Below are 22,887 nucleotides of genomic sequence, written 5' to 3' on the forward strand. Positions count from 1 at the left end.
CCAGTCTGCCGTGTTCAGTTGTTTCCCATTATATAAGTGATCGACATAGGTGGTACTACATTCAATTCCACACATTTAAACTTGAGTGCTAGGAGACGTAAAATATTTGCTTCAATCTCTCCTTAATATTTCGGCTTTTCAGCGGTCCTTTTAACAACCATTGGTTCTGATTTTCCCCAGGCATACAACATTTTTATGCCAGATCCATGATCTTTACATGGAATTCAGGTGGAATCCCCATTTTTGAAACTACTTGCATTTTTGTGCAGTGCTCATTCCCCTCTGCAACCTCTTTGAGTACTTCATAAGCAAAGAGGATGCAAGAGAAATATAGGAAACACTGGGGTCCTTCTGGGGTGCAGGCAAAACAGGAGAATTGTTAACCCTTACAAAACATTCAGCAAGTATGCTTCAATTTTAGAAGAAGGGCGGGTGAATCATGGGGATTTATTTAATTAAAATTATACTTTGTGGTGCTCAACTCACATTTCACCGAGATACAGACCTTGAGCATCGAAGGTTGAGACATAATGGTGTCACGGGGCGTAGCCATGCAGTCCTTTATGAACTACAACTCTGAAGTGTGGCATTTCTTTTATAATGAACTACTGCAGTGTCCACCAGGCAGCTGAAAGAGGTCTGGTTCCATACAGGACAAATAGAAAGGTGCTGCAGAGTTTTTGACTTTCTGCATCTGAAACTGCAAGGCCCTTGTAGATGACTCCAGAACTAAAAATCTGAAATACGTGCTGAAAGAGGAAGATTCAAAGCAAAATATGTGCTGGAGTGCATTTCTGCAACTAGGTTTACTCTGATGAAAGTAGGCAACACATCAAATTGAACTCCAATATTGCGGATTCCTAGAGTCAATCGAAAGAGTGATGCAGGACCCCGTGGACTAGTTAGAAGCCTTTATCTTTGATCCACTGAGGCATAATTTAGGTGCATCCTTTGCTGAACTTAAATCTTGAGCAAGAGGTAAATGTGGGTTTCTGAGTTTACAACAGCAGACAATTTTTTAAATGTCTCAAGAACAGGCTTTGGTGGGCTCTTACTAAGATGTAATTTAAAATACAGGATGCCACATTCAGAGTTCAGGCAGATACTACCATACATAGCAAACTCCTTGCTACACAGCACCATTAAAACTGCAAGAAAATGCCCCTCTCTATCTAGAACTAATCATTCTCTATGGTGGCTTAGAGGGTCTCAGAAGTCACAAACCCCTTTCTCCTCGAACTTCCTGAATTGAGAACATTTACAGTATAGAAACAGTCCTTCGCAGGCAGCCACCTCTGTTTGGTACTCACTGCCTCCCAGCCTTTTAATTTTAATCCTACTCTTTATCTACTGTTCTCAACTCAAGCCTTACCTTTTCAGACAATTCTTAGACTAAATTCTATAAAACCATCCTGGTGATTGCTGCAAGCATGCTCTTATTTAAGTATCTACTTTCAAAGTTACAGGTTACAGCTGTTGCAATGAAAAGTGTCCTCAGAGCAACCAGTCCCAAAGTGCCCAACGTGGAGTAGTCCGACAAACCTCTGGTAAAGCTTTTCTAGTTAAAGTACCCAAAGGCATTCCACTTTGTTGAAAAATTGAAAACTCCCTACGGGAGAAAAAATATCGGAGTAGAACAACGTTCATGCTAAATGGTTTAATCTTTTACATCAGGCAGCACAGCGGCCTATATAAAACTAACTGGGGTAGCTGCAAGATCAATACTGTACGAGTAGAAGTGTGCACAGATCAATGTAATAGTAGCATTCTGTGATGAAAAATCTCCTTCCTGCTTTTCCCAAACAAGTTTTCCATTACCGGTGAAATTATTAACTGAGACAACATTTAACAGAGGGTAGAGATCACTCGGAGAAGAGTGCACTCACTAACTTAGACATTTGTATTAACAGAGGGCTTCTATGCAGTTGCATTAGGTTGAACCCTACAGCGTAAAGAATATATGCAAAACACTATGTTTCAGGTTTTGCAGGGCTGGTATTGCGATGGTTCACGTCCTTCCTCCAGAATATATCATAAAAAGTCAAGATAAAGCAATCCCTAGATGGCTGTGCAAGCTCGGGTGCTGCCTAGGCTAGACTATTAGTTCTACGCTTTGTGGACTCCCCAAATACAGCTTGGCACCACTAAAAGTGTCCATCAATGCAACTGATAGACTACTACTCACTGGCTCAAAAAGAAACAAGCACATCTCCACAGCGCTCAAATCCCTAAACTGGCTGCCATACGAGGCAAGAATACAGCTAAAGATAGACTGCATGACGCACAAAGCCCTACATCTCAAGACTCACACGTATCTGGCTCAAAAACTAGACCTGTCTGGAGGCTGCGGACAGTCAAGATGTGCAAGTTCATGGCTCTTAAAACCACATTTTTCACAAAAATGAGAATGAGTCGCAGAGCCTTCTCAGGCGCAGCCCCAACGATCTGGAACTCTTCCTCCGGAAGTTTGATGAATTTCCTCCACGGCTTATTTCAACAATCATTTGCAATGCAATAGGTCTTGCATTTACGCAAGTTTAGGCTATTGGCATTGTAAATGACAACGCCTTTTATTTAAGTTTTGAAAACAAAAATAAAAGGCATTGTTATTTGAAATGTCAATAGCTCAAACTTGCGTAAATGCGAGACCTATTTCATTGCAAATGCTTGTTTTATACAGCGCTCTACCACCCTTAGTATTCTTGGCGTTAAGAGGGGGTTCCCAGCAACCCCCAAGAAGAAGAAAAGGACAACTGAAACGTGAAGACGCCATGCAAGAAACCTAAAGGCAGAGAAGACGTCCTCAATGAGCCTTCAACAGGAGGGATACATTTCAGTGTTTTCCTGAGGATTGAATAAGTCTACGGCGCACGAAGGTCCAGAGAAAGAGGATTCTAACACCCTGTCCCCTCGGTGTCTGGAGGACAGCCCCGAGGCACCAGCCCCCACCCTTCCAAAGCAGAGGGGGCTGCCAGAGAGAGGGCCTGGTAATGCGCCCCTCTCTCTGGTCTCTACAAGTGAGCCCCACAGAGTGACCAAGGACTGAATGGGCATGACACCTCACTAATATGGTCAGTCATACCCTGTGGGTGCCCTGGGCTAGGCTGGCATTGCCCACGACCTCCTGCCGTACGCTGAGATGCCCATCTGCATCTTCCTCGTGCACTGCGCCCCTTCCCTTCAGGGTTCGGAGACCTCACACGCAGACACACGGATAGTGTGTGCCAGAGGCCCACCATGCTTCCTTCCCGCTAATGTGATAAACAGCCCCCTGCCGCCACCGCCATTCCAGCTGCGAAACAGTAATCCGGTTATAGAGCCATTAACGGGAGAAATCCGCTTAATGCTCGTTCAAGGCGCCTCCTGAGGTGAGAGCGGTCTAGGGCAAAGTGCTGCGGTGCTGACATCTGCCTGCATGAATGAATAAAAGAATGACTGAAAGTCCGCAGCAGCAAGCACCGCTGCACCCGGGCAGCCCTCCCTGCTGCACCATTCACCCTCCTTTTATTGAGTGCCAACCTCTGCCAGACTGTCAGCCGTGCCAGCACAAGCTCACACACTGCTAGCCGCCCTCTTCAAGGCTGCCACCACGGTGTACCACCCTATTCTTTCTACACACGCCCAGGTACTCCTAGGCCACCCTCTTCAAGGCTGCCACCACGTTGTAGCACCCTATCCTCTCTCTGCACGCTCATGCACTCTGGTGCCACCCTGTTCACAGACTGCCACCACGGTGTACCACCCTATCGTTTCTCCACACGCCCAGGCACTCCTGTGCCACCCTCTTCCAAGGCTGCCAACACCATGTACAACTCCGTGGAGCCGACAAGGGGGGCACATCTCCTGTCCGCGCGTGTCGTCTCCTGTCTCACTTCGGCACAGAAAGCGGCAACAATAGTCTCGCAAGGCAAAGCAGCGCATGCGCTGAGTTCGCTAGCGAGACCTAAACAGGAAGTAAAAAAAAATCCTAATGGACAAGTTCCTGCCGTAAACCGCTCTGGCCCACTGTTCATGGATTACCATCTGATTTACAATGAGATTGCTGGACATCTTTGAATCCCAGTACTCGCCTGCCTAGCTAATTTTTTTGCGAAGATTATCGAATTTTCTTCTCCATGGTCTGCATCCCATATACCTTAACTATGGTGTACAAATATTTTGTTGTATGATTTATATTATTGTAATACCCACCCAAAATTGTAAGGCGCTCCGATACCCACCTGAGTCAAGTTTGCGCTATATAAAACGTTCAAATAAATAAATATTGCAATGTTTTAATACCTAGAGCTCAGGCAGGCTTTGAAAGCAAGTACCGAATTACACACATGCAACCAGTCCTGACCGTCTCTGATCTGATAGTGCATGGGAGTCTTTTGGGAGTTCCAATGTGCTGGGATGTTAAACAATTAAATATTCAGGAGTATCAAGTCCCAGAAACAAATAGTTTCTTACCTGTCGGTGTAGTTTTGCAGCTTGAAGATCTTTCTGGATTCACTATGCTGTGCATTATTCCGCGATCTTGTGGTTGGGTCCGGATTCGTAGTCTTTTCTTTGTTTTTTTTTTTTTTTTTTTTTGTAGCCCAGGTGGGCGTCGACGTACACCATTTGGTGCACCTCCCGTGACGTCGTCGAGCTTCCTGCGGAAGTCCCACCTTTGGGGCGCCATCTTCGGGTTCTTTTTTCCTTTCCTCTTTCTTTTTTTTTTTTTTTTAACCCTAGGCGATTGATTAATCCTTCTTGTCCCTTTATCTGTATGTTTGTATTTCTTTGATCTTTTCCATTTTACCCCCTCTTCCTCCAGCCTCATCTTCCTGGCGGAGGTGGGAGGGTTCGCTAGTGAATCCAGAAAGATCTTCAAGCTGCAAAACTACACCGACAGGTAAGAAACTATTCGTTTTGCAGCGTGAATCTTTCTGGATTCACTATGCTGTGCATCGATTTTGTAGCGGTTTTCCTAGTTCTGTGGCGGCTGGGTGGTAGATGAGCGTTGGTCGTTGAAAATGTGCTGAAGCACCTTCTGTCCAACCTGTGCTTCCTTGTTCATCTGAATGTCCACGCAGTAGTGTTTCGTGAACGTGTGCACAGATGCCCAAGTTGCCGCGAGGCATATGTCCTGGATGGGCGTGTTCGCCAGGAAGGCCACGGTGGCCCCTTTCTTCCTTGTGGAGTGAGCCTGCGGCCCCTCCGCTAGCTCCTGTCCAGCCTGTTTGTGGCAGAATTGAATAGTGAGGGCAATCCACCTTGCGATGGTGCCCTTAGTCACTGGTCTACCCATGAAGCTAGTAGCAAAGGACACAAACAGCTGTTTCGACTTCCTGAGTTCTTTGGTTCTCTCAATGTAGTGCATCACCGCTCTTCTGGCATCGAGGGTGTGCAGTGCCTTTTCTGCGTTTGTAGTCGGGTTTTGGAAGAAACTTGGTATCTGGATAGTCTGATTTATGTGGAACGCCGACACTACCTTGGGCATGAAGTGTGGGTCCGTTCTCAGGACTATTCTATCTTTGTGAATCTGAATGTAGGGTTCCTGCAGCGTTAGTGCTTGAAGCTCGCTCACCCTGCGTAGTGAGGTTATGGCCACCAGAAAGGCTGTTTTCATAGTCAACATCTGCAGTGTGGCCTTGTGAATGGGTTCAAACGGTGCCTTCATGAGCTCCGTCAGGACCACATTAAGATTCCATGCCGGCGGCGGCAACCTTTTCGGGGGGGCCATCCTTTTGGCTCCTTCCATGAATCTCCTCACCACCTGCGAGCTGAAGAAACTCCCACCTTTTTCACCTCTGGTGTAGGCCACGATGGCCGCTAGGTGTACCCTTAGTGAGCTCGAGCAGAGGTTACTCTTTAGAAGGTGTGTGAGGTACCTCAGTACTGTTGAGTCTCTTGTCATTCTGTTTTGCAGGCCATTTTTCCCGCACCACACAGTGAACCTCTTCCATTTTGCGCTGTAGCATTTTCGTGTAGTTGGTTTCCTCGCCTCCCGTAGCACTCGCATCGTGCTCGGCGGCAATCTTAAGTGTGCGAACTCTAGGTCTTCAGGAGCCATGCCGCCAGGTTGAGGGTCTCTGGCTCTGGGTGCAGGACCTCTCCGTTTTGCATTGAGAGCAGGTCCTTCCTCCTCTCGAACCAGTATGGGTCGCCTTGTGCCATTTCCTGAATTTGTGAGAACCATGTCTGCCTCGCCCACTGCGGAGCCACCAGGATCAGGGTCATGTTGCTGGTTCTGCACTTGTCGAGCACTCTGTGCAACAGGGGTATCGGTGGAAAGGCGTAGGCAAATGTCCTCGACCAGCTTATCCATAGGGCATTTCCCTTGGATTGCTGATCTGGTTGCCTGGACGCGAAGCTTTGGCATTTTGCATTGTGGCGTGTTGCAAAAAGGTCTATTGTGGGAGTCCCCCATCTCCGGAAGAGTTTCTCCGTTTCCTGGCCATTGAGCTCCCACTCGTGTGATGCTGAGGTCTGCCTGCTTAGCCAGTCTGCCTCCACATTGTCCTTCCCCGGTAGGTGAATTGCCAGTAGATCTATCCTGAGAGGTATGGCCCATTTCCAAATCTCCTGAGCTAGGGATGAGAGCGGGAACGACTGTCCCCCCTTGTTTGTTGATGTAGAACATCGCCGTGGTGTTGTCTGTTTGGACCAACACCCTCTTGTTGAACAGGTGCCTCTGGAATGCCTTCAGGGCTAGCAGGATTGTTTTCAACTCGAGGTAGTTGATATGGCGGACCGCATCTGCTGGGGCCCATAGACCCCTCACTCTGAGGTTGTCCATGTGCGCTCCCCATCCCTTCTGCGATGCGTCCGTGGTAATGGTCACTGTTGGGATTGGTGGTGTCAGGCTTCTCCCTGCTGTTATGTTGTCTCTGTTCCACCAAGTTATCTCCTCCTGCACTGCATGCGTAACAACCACTAGATCCTCCCAACTTCCGTTTGGTTGTGACCATTGTTGTTGTAGCCATTCCTGGAATGGTCTCATGTGCAGGCGTACATTCGGCACCAGCTGGATACAGGACGCCATCATCCCCATCATCTTGCTCACAGCCCTCACTGTCAGAGCTCGCCCCTTCTGGTAGAGCTTCGCCTCCTTCAGTAGAGCCTCTGTCCTCCTCTCGCTGGGCACTACTGTACTGTTGCGGGAGTTGATCTTTGCCCCCAGGAAAATCTTCACCTGCTCCGGTTCCATCGATGATTTTCCCCAGTGGATCGAGAATCCCAGATTTGTGAGGGTGTCTGTTACGCGTTTTGCGTGCCTCTCGCACTTTCCGCGTGAGTTTGCCTTGACCAGCCAGTCGTCCAAGTAGGGGTAGACATGTATTCCCTGCCTTCGTAGGTGCGCCGCTACCGCCGACAGGCATTTTGTAAAGACCCTTGGTGCTGATTTTAATCCGAAGGCCAGGGTCGTGAACTGGTAGTGTTCTTGTTCGATGTTGAATCTTAGAAGGCCCTTGTGCCTTCTGTTTATTGGGATGTGAAGATAGGCATCCTTGAGGTCCACGGTGACCATGAAGTCCCCTTCTCTTATCTGTGGCAGAACCTCCTGCAGTGAAGTCATTTTGAACCTTTGCATTCTGATGAACTTGTTTAGGTAACGGAGGTCTAGTATGGGTCTGAGGTCTCCGTCTACCTTCGGAACCACGAAGTAGTTTGAGTAGACCCCTTTGTTGCGTTCTCTGAACGGCACTGTCTCTATGGCTCCCTTTTGCAGGAGTTTCCGCGTTTCTTCTCTGAGTATTGCCAGTTCTTGGGCCGATCTCAGTCTTCCCCTTGGTTTCCTGTTTGGAGGTCTTTTCTCCAAATCTACGCAGTACCCGTACTGCACAACGTTCCGTATCCACTGGTCTGTGGTTATACGCCACCACTCCTGAAGGTAGAACCTCAGTCTCCCGCCTACTGGTGTCGTATGCTCGTAGGCTCTTGAATTTTCTCTTCCCCCTGATGACACTTTTCTGCGCCTCACCCTTGGGGTCCTGACGAGGGTAGGCGTCCTCTTGCGTGCTGAGTCACTTCGTCGAGGGTTGTTCGCCCCCTCTCCTCCTTTGGCCACGTCCGTTCCCTCTCCCGCGAAAGGACTGGCCCCGAGGTTGATATTGCCAGTTTTGCTTCTGCTGACCTTGTCCGTGACCTTCACCCTGCTGACTTTGTTGGAACGCCTGGTGCGACGTCCCCTGCTGGCTTCCTCCCCTACCGTAGGGTCTTCGAGGGATTTCCTCGCCTCATTCCCCTCAGCTGTAGGGCCCCCATGGACCTCGCCGTCTCGTTTTCTTTTTTCAGCTGGGTGAGCTTGTCGTCCACTGTTGCTCCGAACAGTGTCTCTCCATTGAAGGGGGTGCCAAGGATGTTGTTCTGCACTTCCGGTTTGAATCCAGAGATTCTTAGCCATGCATGCCTCCTCTCTGTGACCCCTATGGCCATGAGTCTTGCTGAAGTCTCTGCCCCATCCAACGCCGTCTTTATACAGGAGTTGGCGATGTTTTTGCCTTCATCTATCAGGTGAGAGGCTCTCTGCCGGTATTCTTCGTGGAGGTGCTTTACTAACTCCCCCATCTCATCCCAGTGCTGGTATTGGTGTCTATTGAGGAGTTCATTTGAATTCGCCATGCGCCAGTGCATTGCGGCGTTCCTCTCGACCTTTCTTCCTGTGAGGTCAATCCTCCTGCTCTCCTTATCCGGGGGTGGGCCCGAAGTTGCTGGTACGTTGGCCCTTCTCCTGGCCGTGGAGGCTATGATGGAGTCCGCGGTCACGCTACCCTTGATGTAAGGGGGGTCCAGGGAGGAGTGCTTATATTTCTTCTCTGTCCTGGGCGTGATCGACCGGCAGGTCGCAGGTTCCTTGAAGGCTTCTCTCCCCTGATTCATCACGCTTTGTAGCATGGGGAGGAACTGGCTCCTTGTCTGGATGGGGAGCAGTGTCTCGACGAGAAAATCGGCTTTCGGTTTCTCCTCGTCGAGTTTGACGCCGAAGGCCATTGCTGCGCTCCTGACCACCATATTGTAGACCCCGATGTCGTCGGGTGGCGAAGGCCTCGAAGGGTACGTGTCCACGGGCTCCTCCGGGTTTTCGGTGTCGAGATCGTGCCATTCGACGTCGTTGCTGGTAGATGCCGCCGATTCGTAGAACGACCGTTGGTCTTCTTCCTCGGCTTCTCCCTCATAATAGGGCTCTTCTTCCTCTTCGAGTTCTCTTGTCAGCCCTTCGGCGTCGAACTCGTCTTCGACCTCACCGACGTCCGCTGATGAAACCGTTGGAATCTTGAATTCCTTCATTCTGGCGTCGAACTCCTTCTTTCTTTGAAGGATGTTCTCCATTTCGGCCTCGAGCCGCCTCTTCTTTTTCTCCATCTCGGAGATGCTTTCGGCGTCGACCGCGGGTCTTTTCGATGAAACTTGCGTCGACGTCGAACGTTCTTTCTGCGTCGATCGGCCCGTTTCATGGGATGCTTTCGACGACCCTTGCCTTTCGGCGTCTTTCGGCACCAGGGAGTCCTTATCTAAGGATCCGCTCGGCCTCTTGTCCGTGGTTCCCCCTTTGGACGTCGAAGTTTTCGGCGTCGGGGCTCCCTTCGTGGACTTTGACTCAGATTTTCTCGAGTCACCCTCGTGTTGTCGAGGTACTTTCTGTTTTGCGCTCGACGATTCTCTTACCTCGTCTTCTTTTTTCTTGTCGGTCTCTACGACCGTGAAGTTTTCGGCTGTCTCGGCGTCGTTGTCCTCGTCGTCCGAGGAGAGGCCCAGAGCGTAGAGCGCCGGGGGCTTCCCCTTGCCATCCATGCTGGCGTTGGCCCTTCTCTGCCGCTCTCTCACCCTGAGTGTCTTCGGCGCGAAGGCTGAGCAGGCGTTGCAGTCGATACTCTGGTGATCGACCGGTAGGCAGAGGTTGCAGACCGGATGCTGGTCTTTCTGCGCGAACTTGTGGTGGCAGTTTGGGCAGAACTTGAATGGCGTCTTGTCCATTGCGCTCAGGGTCTCTGAGCGTGCATTCTCCAAGGCCGTCGAAGAAAAGGGCGCTGGTCCTCCTTTCTTCGCGCTCCTGCTGAAATCTTTTCCTTTCCTGATATCTTCTAGTGTTTCTATCGACGAAACTCGCTTTTCTTCCTTCTTCCTTCGAGTGTAATTCTGGAGCTTCCCGATGACCATCCAGACCCAACGGCGGAAAAAAGAATCTGAAGATGGCGCCCCAAAGGTGGGACTTCCGCAGGAAGCACGACGACGTCACGGGAGGTGCACCAAATGGTGTACGTCGACGCCCACCTGGGCTACAAAAAAAAAAAAAAAAAAAAACAAAGAAAAGACTACGAATCCGGACCCAACCACAAGATCGCGGAATAATGCACAGCATAGTGAATCCAGAAAGATTCACGCTGCAAAAGTATTAGTCCTGCTATTGATGTTTTCCATATTTAACACGTTTAAAATGCAGTGGCAATTGTTGGCCGTTTAACAATGGCATGATTTTGTGTGTCCTGATTGTACAACATAAAACATTTGACAAACATAACTAGATGGTTACCGGCTGAGGGTAACAGCCTAATACACAAGGTAAATCCAGCCGGTTAGCAAAAAAAAAAAAAATCAAGGATTTCCTGTTAGATTCTTTAAGGGTCTGATAGCTGCATTAAGAAGTTGAGAACCTTCAGACACTTAGAAATTGCTAAAAGTACATGTTTCTCATCTAGCGCAACGTGTATGCTTTTCACAGATCAATTCAAGCAGCTGACCTTGAATATTGCATGACCACAGTATGTTCGCTTATTTTAGAAGTAGATCATGCTCAAACTTCAAGGGCGTACTAATGTTATTAAAGGCAGCATGAGAAAGATGGGATAATACTACTGAGTAACATTTCAAGGTTGTAGTTGCATACGACTGCATGATAGACAAACAGTCACATATAAAGATGGACATACAGATGGACCATGACAGAGGATCGGTGGCTGCAAAATGTCTGGTCCACCCAGGAGGCACTCTTTGGTAGTAGATTTTGTTGTGTGTCATTTTGCCAGCCCATAATCCGGTGATGTTGCAGTAGGTTTCAATTCACTCAACCAATCACTGGGTAAATTAGTAAAATTATTTTTGATTACATTTTACGTAACCTCCTGAAATGGAGGAGGATTACGAGCCAGTTTCTGCTTAGTGAAAGTTGTTAGAGGTGCCACTGCCAACCAGACATATATCCAAAAAGCTACACATACAAAATTAAACGGAGGCAGCACTAATATGTTAGTAAATAGTTGAAACTTCATATCAATCCACAAACAAGCTACATGTGATTATCCAGTGAGAGGAGGGCTGTTCAGCAGAACTTCCAGAAGCACCGTTGTGATGATCCGGAGTGGAACAGGTGAGCTGGCCTCAGCCGAATATCACGGACTAGACTGGGTCCAATGATGAAGAATGACACCTTACCTGTGTTGCAGCGTGGCCATCTGTCTACGTGGTTGAAACAGGAACTCTATGCAGCCCACAACGACAACCATAAAGATCAAGTCTCTCAAGGGAACACATTTTCTCCTGGTGAGTTCATTTCGTGCACAGACCCACATCAACACAACCTAGGAAAAGCAATCGGGCCATACTTGTGCACTTTGCAGCAGGCCACTTTGATGAAAGGAATGTCTATACATGACGACTGAGAAGGATTAAGTGGCTTTCAGTGTTCATTGCGCCGATGGGTTGTACGAACAAATGCGTTTTGCTCCTCTTTAAAGGTTTCCGTGCAACCCATCATTCTCTGAACTACAGTGACAAGGTAGTTGAGGTTCTTCACTAATTTAAATAAATACTAATTTTAGAAAAGGCAGCAAGTCCGGCACAGCTACTTTTGCAATTTTCTTATACTAAATGGAGAACAGCTAAGAGGTTCAGTTGTTGAGAAGGGACAGCGAGTATATGCTCAGACTGTGGCAGAAGGCTCTCATCCGCCAACTCATCTGTACTAAAGCATGTTTCAGTGACTTCCCAGAAATGATTAGGAGACTTGCTGTACACAATATCCAGGATAATATACCTTTGGTGACCACCCCCAATTAAATAGTTTGCTACTCTGAAGAAAATAAAGTAGCGTTTCGATCAATTTTGCCACGGTTGAAGTGAAAACTATTCCCTGACAAAGTATAAAACCAAATACCCTCCCAGATAGTTTAGGCAAACATTTACAACAAAATTAAGTAGTTAGTGCAGTTAGAACTGTTAGAACGACTGTCAATGCTAACCTCATCAAGATAGTCAAAAGACCCCGATACAGGGTATGCTTTAGTGACAAACTTGGCTACATTCTGCATGTTAATGAATCCTTTCCATAGGGCGCCAAGACGGGAGAGAAAGAGGGAAGTGTCGCCATCTTGAGGGGACCGGGAGCCTCCAATGCTGCAAAACGAAACCATAAAAAAAACAGTCATTACTTTCCACAGTTGTATTGGGTAACAGGGAGGGGGTTCTACTATTTCGCGTGCATACGATTCTAAATCAATTCAATTGCAAGACTAGCAAAGTAGGAATTCATGAAGCTTGACTTTATAATGAGTGGCATTTTAGTCTAGTCAACATATGACTAGGTGAACCAGCCCTCAAGCGAAGAATACTGGCTACGACTGTAAATATAGGGACAGATGCAAGAAAAAAACCTGTTAGGCAACGGCAGCAAAATGTGGTGAGAAGGCGGATCCAACAATGAGGTGTATGGAGTGGTGAGCATGTATATGCTTATGGAAGTGGGTATGCTGACAATTCGCAGAGTTGATATTTCAAAGTTAGATTCTCCCAACTATTGTGCCATCGTCCACTTCCTCTACTGTTGACAGAGAATGCTGGAGCAAAACATGAACGATTATGTTGCCATCCCAAACACAAATCCAAAACCATGTGGGGACTAGAGAATAAGGGTCATACTGCAGCAGCCAAAAAGGTAAAACAGGAACATACTTAGCCCTGGGCGCATAAACTAGGCCAGGCTAGTATAGGGCTCCCAGAAATCCAATGTCTTACCACACTGAACACTACCGAAGTGCATGCACCTTCTTACAAATATCTCAGGTTAGCACCTTTTCCAGCTCCCAGTACAACTGGTACTTGTATCCATGAAGGAAGATAGCTTCAAACATTTTAGGAAAGTGGCTGCATCCTGTTCCCTGAGGATCTCTCAGGACTACGGCACCACAGCCCCCTTTCCCAGGGTAAAGCTCAACCATTCTACCATGCTTACAGACTTTCCACATTTCCTTTATATAATCCATATTTAGCAGATGTGTTCTACCTCCTTGACTGTCCTGCATTGTCCTCCCCCCCCCCCCCCCCCCAACAGACTACAGCTCTGTCCTCTTAAGGGTTTTCTGGAAATCCATCTCGTTCACAAGATTGCATCCTCCTTTTGTCGACAAATTTCCATCAAACATTCTTCTTAGCTCTAAAATGCCGTCTTATGTTGGTATGAAACACATAACCAATATTGGTGCTGATTTTTAACCCAAAAGGAAACTGAAATAACTAGAACAAGAAAATGCTTGTTCTACTATGTGGAAACTTGACACTAGATACTAAAGTTACCACTCATTCTAGACCTTTGCTGTCTGCTTATTCATCAAACTTAGACATACATCTCACACTACAAACAAAGCAAATAATGCTTCCCTCCTTCGTACCGCATACCAGAGTAGTGGTGAAGAATGCAGCCATCTACAGGGGCACTGTTGTGCAAAGCTGTTGAGTACCCCCCCTCAAACCTTTGATTTCAATATCACTAATTTCATTTAGCCTTGGACTCAATTATCTCGGTCCTATTACAGAGGTAACAACAACAAGGATAGTGCCGGAGCAGAGACTGACCTTTTACAAGGCATCTAATCTGCAGTTCAGTAAAACAATGCTAAACATTCTCTCTAACCTACATTTGTGAGTCCAGGATTTTGATTGGTCCATCTCACGGCTCTACCACTGACCGTGTGAGGATCAGTCTTTAGAAAGAGTGCTTCTGTATATTCAGCCACACCCACCATTCACATGATCAGCGATCACTATGTCTACTTGTAGATAGAAGTGAATACTACAAAAAAAAATCTACTCTACCACTCCTCATATTTCATCAGTGGCTTTGTACACAGTTTTTTTTACTACTATGAGAAACTGCACTAAAAGGTAACCACTGCTGCATATAAAATAATTTGTGCATGTGATAAGAAACAAGAGACGCAAAAAGTACCAGTGTTAAGAATTTGGGAGCATTCAACAAATATTACGCACTTGAGATTCAGTGAAGATGATGGTAAATATCTGGGATCCAACGACGAAGGCTTCATTAGAATAGATTTAGGAACTGGAAAGGTGGTTGAAAGTGGTTTTGGCATTTCAGGTTTTGTTTCTTCTACAGCAACCTTGTCTCTTGCTGGGCTAGCAGAAGGATCTGGTGTATGGGTCATGGTGGGAGGCAGACGGTTCAGTGCAGTTCTAGGGTCTCTGCCAGACACGGTTACAGTGGTCACCACTCTTGCAGCACTAGTGTTAGGATAGAAGGATGCCTGCATGGGGAGAGAGGATTCTGCACTAGTGGCACCCTGTGTGGTTGACCCTTTTTCTACAGTGGGCTCATGGGTTGGGTCGCTTGAAGTAGAAATGGTGTCTGCAGTGTCATGCCCCTCCACTGTAGGCTGTCCAGTAGCCTTGGATTCAGTCTTTATTCTGAAATCAGACTTGGGCTTCAACTCAGTCTTTTTGCCAGGCGCAAATGGGGTTTTGGATCTTCTTGGTGCTACGTCATCTTCAGAAACTGATATCTGACCTATGAAGAAAAGAAACCGTAAAGTTAGACTTGTGCAGGGTAACGTCAATGTCAAGAATAAAAGGGAAGAAACCTGTGCAAATAAAGAATGCTCTCAAGATAAATGGCAACATATTCTTCATCGTCGTTCCTACATTCATTGCACATGCAAGTAGTCTTGGTTACTTTGAACTATCCCAAATCAATGAATTCAAAAACTGACTAGCCAGGTGAGAATCCGAAGCACGTTTAATAGATACTATGTGGTAAACTATTTAATGGGAAACCAGAGTAAAATAAGGCTAGAAAGCTAAATGTACTATTGTAACACTGAGTCTTGAAGGAAAGCAGAATTTATTTTTGTGGCAGGACTGAGGACGAAGGGAGGTTATTTATGACTTTAAAAATTATTCCTATGAAGAACAAGGATTTGAAAAGAAAAAAAAAAGGAGTATTTTGTTTATTTATCCTGGTTCATCACTGACAGTCAAACCCTGAATCGAATTTTAAGCTGTTCCTCAGAAGAAACTGGAGGCATGAATGAGTACAGCTGGAAGTGGCTGGGGTAAAGATTGCCCTAGTAGCTTCAAAATGTCTGGACAAACGTAGAAGCGGTCTTGTTAGGTGCATCATGCTGACTCATCTTAGAAATCACAGATGTCTTTACTTTGGGGGTTAAACAAGGGATTTTTGTAAATTTGATATCCTTCCAGTCAAGATACCTTGAAAGGTAGAATGGTGCAGTTCCTTTTTTAGGTCTCGCCTGACCCAGCGCATGCGCTGGTCTGGCGAGACTTATTGAGAGGGCTCCAAAAAGTGCTACCAGGCCAGCCTAGAGCTACAGTGCATGTGCGCACGCCCCGAGCTTTACCGCTATTTACTTTCACTTTTGCAGCCGCTTTGATGTTTGATCGCGATCACTTTCGCGGCCGCAGGGCCGCTTGGCATAGCCAATAGGTCTCGCTTTTGGGACCTTATAAGTATTTAGTTATGCAACTGTTGCATTGCTAAACACTTGTAAGGTCCCAAAGGCGAGACCTATTGGCTATGCCAATGCTTGTCCTTATTCCATGGAGGAGAGACCCCAAGAGAATAACATTCTCACCACCAGGGGCAAGGCACGTTGCCGTCCTTCATAGACTTGGAAGGAAAGTGGGGCAGGTCTCACATTTCTGTGAATATGGTGATGGTTGTAAATGCATTTGGTGTGTGGATCTACACAATATCTTTTTCTTACAGAAACTAGTGGACGGCCCCTCACAAGAAAATTGACGGGCAGAACCTTTCTTTGCTGATGCTCATCAGGAAAGATGAGAATGTCCAAAATAGGGGGGAAAGTTGAATGTGTGTAGGGCCCAGGGGATTACCTATCTCCAGGCGTACTGTACAAAACATGTGGCATAATATGTAAACATTAGTTACAAAGGATTCACATGCGGGCCGCTGGTAATAGTTCAAACATGTGAATCTATGAAACATACAATACTTGAGCACATGCAGTAACTTTCAAAACGGACACGACGTTTGGAACAAACACGGGTGCAAGTAAGGGGTTACAAAATTGCAGCGTTCTTAGAATCAACAGGACGTCTCTAAAGCAGGCAATCCACAATCTGAAAGGGGGGTCTGGATTGCTAGTCAAAGTTTATCGACAGCTTTACCAGTGACTAATGATGAAGTGGATGGGGAGTAGCAGTCCCACTGTGGGTTTAAAAGTGTGTATTGCCAGAATCTGTTCACCCTGGTGTAAGCTGCTGTAAGCAGGCCCAAGCTCCAATTACCAGCTTTCTGTTTCAAAAGAAAATAATCTGCTGCTGTGCTCTGTTGCACTATGCAGGGCAAGCTAGGGATGAAGGAGCACCACAAACCACAGACATGGAGGCAATAAGGAAACAAAACTACAGGTAAACACTTCCAGTCTTTGGTACCACTTCACATTACATTTTAACCAACATCCTCCCTCATGTATGGGTGGTCAGCAGTACTAGAGCCCCGAATTTGGCCGCTCCGTAAAAATTGTAGACCAGTTGGGTCTACTGGTGCCTTGTTTAGTTACTTTTAGAGAATTCTGGCCTAACGTCAGTTAAATCAAGAGAGGAGGCCATACAAACCAGTAGACTGAAACAGACCTTACCATAAGATGAATTTGATGGTGGCCAAAAACAGAACCACCCACCCCAGGTTTTAAATCGGAGCAAACAAAACACTCAGTGGTTAACAGCATGCAAAGTAAGGGAGTGAACTCTATCTGTAGGACAGTCAGACAGGCTTTCGTGTCTCAGTGTAGCAGGGTTATTCAGGGAAAGGACACGTTATGAACTTCCAGGCTTCCCCAGACTTATTTCATGACTCCAAATTAACTGTTGTGTTTCTCTAATCTGACCAATAACCCCTCACTCCACCCACTGTGGCTATCTCAGCAGCTCCTTCATCGGATCGTTGATGGACGGATCATTTGCATGTGCTTCCAGATGGCACTCGAAACCTACTCTATTTCACCAGATACATGCATACTTATGGTGAAACACTCAATTTTCAGATAAGAGCTTCGAATAAAGAGGCTTGCAGAAACTACAAAACCTCCTCTGCTTCATGCCCGAAACTTCTTGATAAACCGATAACACAATAATTCAGACACCCTCCGTAACAACATGTGTCGGAAAGAATGGTTGAAGGAATTCCTTCAGTCTGCAAGTAACTTTCTTTACTCTCATCAGTTACACTTTCAATATGTTCACCTGTACAGATTTTGCAGTTCAGGTCAAAAAGATGTGCACGATGCTGATTTGTTGTATCATTTAACATGCTGCTGAAAATGTCTGGAAGGACTGGGCGGCTCTTCTCAGGAGCCACAGGTTTTGCAGGTTCCAGCGGTTGCTCCTGATCCTAAGAAAGAACGCATAAAGAATAAAAAACAGATTTCATATCAGAGCGTTATTTTGAGGGTGGTGATATCAAATGTACTTGCTTTCTTACTGCAATACAGGCTTTCATATAGAAAATGGGTTTATACGAGGAAAAAACTACCAATAAAAATATTTGTCTTTATTTTTTCCTCAATACACCTTTCTCCACACACACACGTAGATTTTAAAAATCTCCAAGGAAAAGCAATTGCAGTTTTTATTTTAATCGAGAGGGTATGACTAAACTTTAAAATATAAAATGGAAACTGGAAAGATACTAGTAAGTAAAATGAGTGCTTTCCTGCAAAGGAGGACAGAAGTACATGACCCTCCATCTCCAGACCGCTCTCAACAAGGAGAAGATCTAATATTCAATGTAACGTTGGCATTTATCATTTATATGAAAATACGTTACAGACGTAACATGGCAAGGAAGAACTCCTGAAAACAATGCACAGACTGGTGTAGGATTCATAGAGTTCTAGATAAGAGAACGCAAAGCTCTTCAGAAGCCTTAACCTTCTCTCAGAGATCCCCAAAGCTCTCTTAATGCTCCAGCAGCTGTCCATTTTGCGCGGATAGTTAATATAGAAACATGTAAATTATACTTATCCCACAGTAATTAAATAATGATCGGAAATTAAACTCCAGAGTATAGGTACTCTGCTTTTCATCCCTTCTCTGAAAGATTTTCCAGTTGCGAAAACAGGATTTAAGATAGAAGGCCTCTGACAATTCTAAATGGTTGTGGATGAGTGAGATGGGAGCAATTTGTTCTGCAAGCCTTTCCTCTCAACTTCCATACGAACAAGGCCAATCTATGGAATAGGAAATCTCACAGGAAGAACAGATGGAAAGGTTGGAAACCTCCGGGGAGGACAGAGAGCCATGCATTTCAGTAAGGTAAACCATGACCTCCAGACCCAATATGGAACTACTACCATATGCTTTTCTTCTCCCTGAATGCGGACTAATAACTTGGGAATTAACGGGAATGGTTGGAAGGCATAAAAACGTTGCTGAGCCCATTGTACCAGTAACACGTCCACACCCCAGGCTATCAACACAGGATGCTCTGAGGGCATTGGGGTGGGGATTAGAGAATGATTGGGAAATTTAGCATTTTATCAGGACAAAAAGGGTCCAAGCCTCCTGCAAATCGCCTGGAAAGCGACAGCGATAAATTGACATGAGTGAAACATCCTGCACAGAAGATATGCTTTAAAGTAATCCAGTTCCCTTATGGGAATTGCGTTCCAAGGCAAGAGATTATATGTTGTCCAATAAAACAGATATTCCAGCAAAATAACTAGGGTCTTGAGCTTGTCCCAATGGTTTGGTAGTATATAGATGTCACGGTCACCATCTCATCTGATGACACCAACATATGTTGATTTGGGATGCAAGAACTTAAGTATTCCAATGCTTTCAGGACTGCTCATAATTCTTTCCAATCGGAAGAGTGGTGGGAATCCATCTTTGAGCTTGGATCTTGTACCGACAAACTCAACAAGTTTGTTCCTGAGCAACGTAATAGGGATCGGGGGGGGGGGGGGGGGGGGGGGGGAGATGAGTAATCCTAATCCCAGATTAAATGGAAGCAATCTGGAAACGAACTTCCTAAACACAAAATGTCAGGAAGTGTAAATGTTTCTTTGCTATTCGAACACAAAAAGAAGCGTTTAAGTGTATCATCACTACAAAGTGAGCATTTGGGGGTTAAATAAATTATTCTGTGAATGATTACCATTTCTAAGTATATCAACATAGCCCATTATCTGACACTATTCAAGTCTATGATCAACCTGAACCATCCAGAAAGATAACAGAGTAGGCACCCTTCCCTCTTTGCAGTGACTGGAAGGATTGCCTTCAAGAGATCTGACTGCTTGACAGAAGGCATTCCTCTTTTCTTAATGCAGAAGCCAGGTAGTTTTCTTGACCAGAGAAGTAAACTCGATCCGATACTCAAGAAAGGCTATCTCTAGCATTCACAGTTCAGACATTAGACTTCGACCAAGATTCCCCTAAGTGCTGATTTTAACATTCTACTGACAGTTCAACTGTTTTCTCAGTAGGACTCTGCTTCTGGGAACATTTGCCTGATGCACCTTTAACTTCCTAACAGCAGTGTCTGCCAGCGAAAATTAACGGGGAGGTGGGGTCGAAAAATCAATAAAATGGGCGGGTCCATTACTTGCGTGGCTGCCAGCCACTGTCCTTTTCCAGCAGTAAGCACACACAGGCTCAGCTAAGCCAATCACAATACTGCTGTTACCATGACAGCAGCATGGTGATTGGTCTGAGCGCTGTAGTTCAGCGGTCAGATTTGGGACTGGGACCCTTGTGCATGTTCCTCACCAGGCTGTGCATTACAGTCTGGTGGGGAACATGCAAAGTGCGCATGACTGGTCAGCCCAAGACGGCCGGCCAAACCGTCATGAGCCCTTAAGTGCCCAAACCACTCCTCTGCTGCTGGCTGTACCACAGCCCAGCCCTTCCCATAAAGTTCCCTCAAAGTAAAAATAAAATGAAAACGTTGCGTTATATTTTTCTTTTTTTCACAGTGGGGTGGCGCTACTCCACCCCAGCAGGGAAGCAGCCGCTGCTTAAATTCTTTTTCTTGAGGAGGGACAGTAAAAAACAAAGGAGATGTGCTGTGAATGCTTGTGCTGAGTGGGTGGGGCTTTCATTCTCAACCACTGCTTTCTGTATACATGGGAGAAATATTTTAATGTGCAACAATTTAGTGTACATTTGAAATCTAAAACAGTCTTTCAAGCATTGAAGGCTCTGCGTAGGAAGTGTAATGATAACCAAACTACTAACAGCATTTGGTAGGAGAAGCCAAAGCCCACAATAGGCTGTACACTCTAGCTCTGGCTTCTCCGACTAGTAGTTTGTGAGCTACTGGTAGCTCTCCACTAAACTAAGTTGCTCTCCTGCTTGAAGCCCAGCTTACTAAATTAGAAGCTTTGGCTTATTTGAAATAATACATGTATACCAAAATTCAATAAAATGTGGGTATTTTTAAAACTCAAACTGATGTTTGGATAAACATGGCTGAATTTTCAAAATATATTTAAAGCTGAATTTTTCCAGTGATAAATGATTAGGCTTTTTTAGGGCAAGGGCACTGCAGCTATGGCTCTTATGTTTTATGCACAAACTGGCATGGCACATTCACAAATCCTTTTTATATTACTATTTGCAACTGTGCCTGATTAACTGAGGTGATCACTCCTAATAATCTTGCACATGGAGGTGGCTGATGTAATCTTGTCTGATGTGGCCACTGTTACAACACTAATGATATTAGTGGCTAATGATAATTTTCATTGATCATAACGAAAAGTTTCTTACCTGTCGGTGTAGTTTTGCAGCTTGAAGATCTTTCTGGATTCACTATGCTGTGCATTATTCCATTATTCCGCGTTCTTGTGGTTGGGTCCGGATTCGTAGTCTTTTCTTTGTTTTTTTTTTGTTTTTTTTTTTGTAGCCCAGGTGGGCGGCGACGACCACCATTTGGTGCACCTTCCGTGACGTCATCGTGCTTCCTGCGGAAGTCCCACCTTTGGGGCGCCATCTTCGGGTTCTTTTTTCCCTTTTTTTAACCCTAGGCGATTGCTTAATCCTTCTTGTCCATTTTTCTGTACGTTTCCATTTTTTTGATCTTTTCCATTTCACCCCCTCTTCCTCCAGCCTCATCTTCCTGGCGGAGGTGGGTGGGTTCGCTAGTGAATCCAGAAAGATCTTCAAGCTGCAAAACTACACCGACAGGTAAGAAACTTTTCGTTTTGCAGCGTGAATCTTTCTGGATTCACTATGCTGTGCATAGACTTTGTAGCGGTTTTCCTAATTTTGTGGTGGCTGGGTGGAAGATGAGCGTTGGTCGTTGAAAACGTGTTGGAGCACCTTCTGTCCGACCTGTGCCTCCTTATTCATCTGAATGTCCACGCAGTAGTGTTTCGTGAACGTGTGCACAGATGCCCAAGTTGCAGCGAGACAAATGTCCTCGATGGGCGTGTTTGCCAGGAAGGCAACGGTGGCCCCCTTCTTCCTTGTGGAGTGAGCCTGGGGCCCCTCCGCTAGCTCCTGTCCAGCCTGTTTGTGACAGAATTGAATATTGAGGGCAATCCACCTAGCGATGGTGCCCTTAGTCACTGGCCTACCCATGAAGCTAGTAGCAAAGGACACAAACAGCTGCTTCGACTTCCTGAGTTCCTTGGTTCTCTCAATGTAGTGCATCACCGCTCTTCTGGCATGGAGGGTGTGCAGGGCCTTTTCTGCATTTGTAGTCGGGTTTTGGAAGAAACTTGGTATCTGGATACTCTGATTCATGTGGAACGCCGACACCACCTTGGGCATGAAGTGTGGGTCCGTCCTCAGGACTACCCTGTCTTTGTGAATTTGAATGTAGGGTTCCTGCAGCGTTAGTGCTTGAAGCTCGCTCACCCTGCGTAGTGAGGTTATGGCCACTAGAAAGGCAGTTTTCATCGTCAACATTTGCAGAGTGGCTTTGTGAATGGGTTCAAACGGCGCCTTCATGAGCTCCGTCAGAACCACGTTTAAATTCCATGCCGGCGGCGGCAACCTTTTTGGGGGGGGGCCATTCTTTTGGCTCCCTCCATGAATCTCTTCACCACCTGCGAGGTGAAGAAACTTCCACCTTTTTCACCTCTGGTGTAGGCAACGATCGCTGTTAGGTGTACCCTTAGGGAGCTCGAGCAGAGGTTACTTTTTAGAAGGTGTGTGAGGTACCTCAGCACAGTTGAGTCTCTTGTCATTTTGTTTTGCAGGCCTTTTTTCCTGCACCACACCGTGAATCTCTTCCATTTTGCGCTGTAGCATTTTCTTGTAGTTGGTTTCCTTGCCTCCCGTAGCACTCGCATAGTGCTCTGAGGCAACCTTAGGTGTGCGAACTCTAGGTCTTCAGGAGCCATGCTGCCAGGTTGAGGGTCTCTGGCTCTGGGTGCAGGACCTCCCCGTTTTGCATTGAGAGCAGGTCTTTTCTCCTCTCGAACCTGTACGGATTGCCTTGCGCCATTTCTTGAATTTGTGAGAACCATGTCTGCCTCGCCCACTGCGGAGCCACTAGGATTAGAGTCATTTTGCTGGTTCTGCACTTGTTGAGCACTCTGTGCAACAGGGGTATCGGTGGAAAGGCGTAGGCAAATGTCCTCGACCAGCTTATCCATAGGGCATTCCCCTGGGATTGCTGATCTGGTTCCCTGGACG

The 22,887-nt window shown here is 46.2% G+C and overlaps 1 protein-coding gene across 7 annotated transcripts in view; it reads right to left on the reverse strand.

Moving 5' to 3' along the window:
- DIDO1 (death inducer-obliterator 1) overlaps positions 1–22,887 on the reverse strand; it is a 294,842-nt gene that overhangs the window by 53,429 nt on the left and 218,526 nt on the right. For all 7 annotated transcript variants that reach the window (XM_085619733.1, XM_085619735.1, XM_085619730.1 and 4 more), the window contains 3 exons: positions 17,482–17,629; positions 14,230–14,764; positions 12,207–12,360 (listed from right to left, as the gene is read on the reverse strand). In XM_085619733.1, the coding sequence (XP_085475859.1) occupies positions 12,207–12,360; positions 14,230–14,764; positions 17,482–17,629 (837 nt within the window). The remainder of the gene's footprint in view (positions 1–12,206; positions 12,361–14,229; positions 14,765–17,481; positions 17,630–22,887) is intronic.

Source organism: Triturus cristatus, chromosome 7, assembly GCF_964204655.1.
Source record: "Triturus cristatus chromosome 7, aTriCri1.1, whole genome shotgun sequence".
Taxonomy (NCBI): Eukaryota; Metazoa; Chordata; class Amphibia; order Caudata; family Salamandridae; genus Triturus; species Triturus cristatus.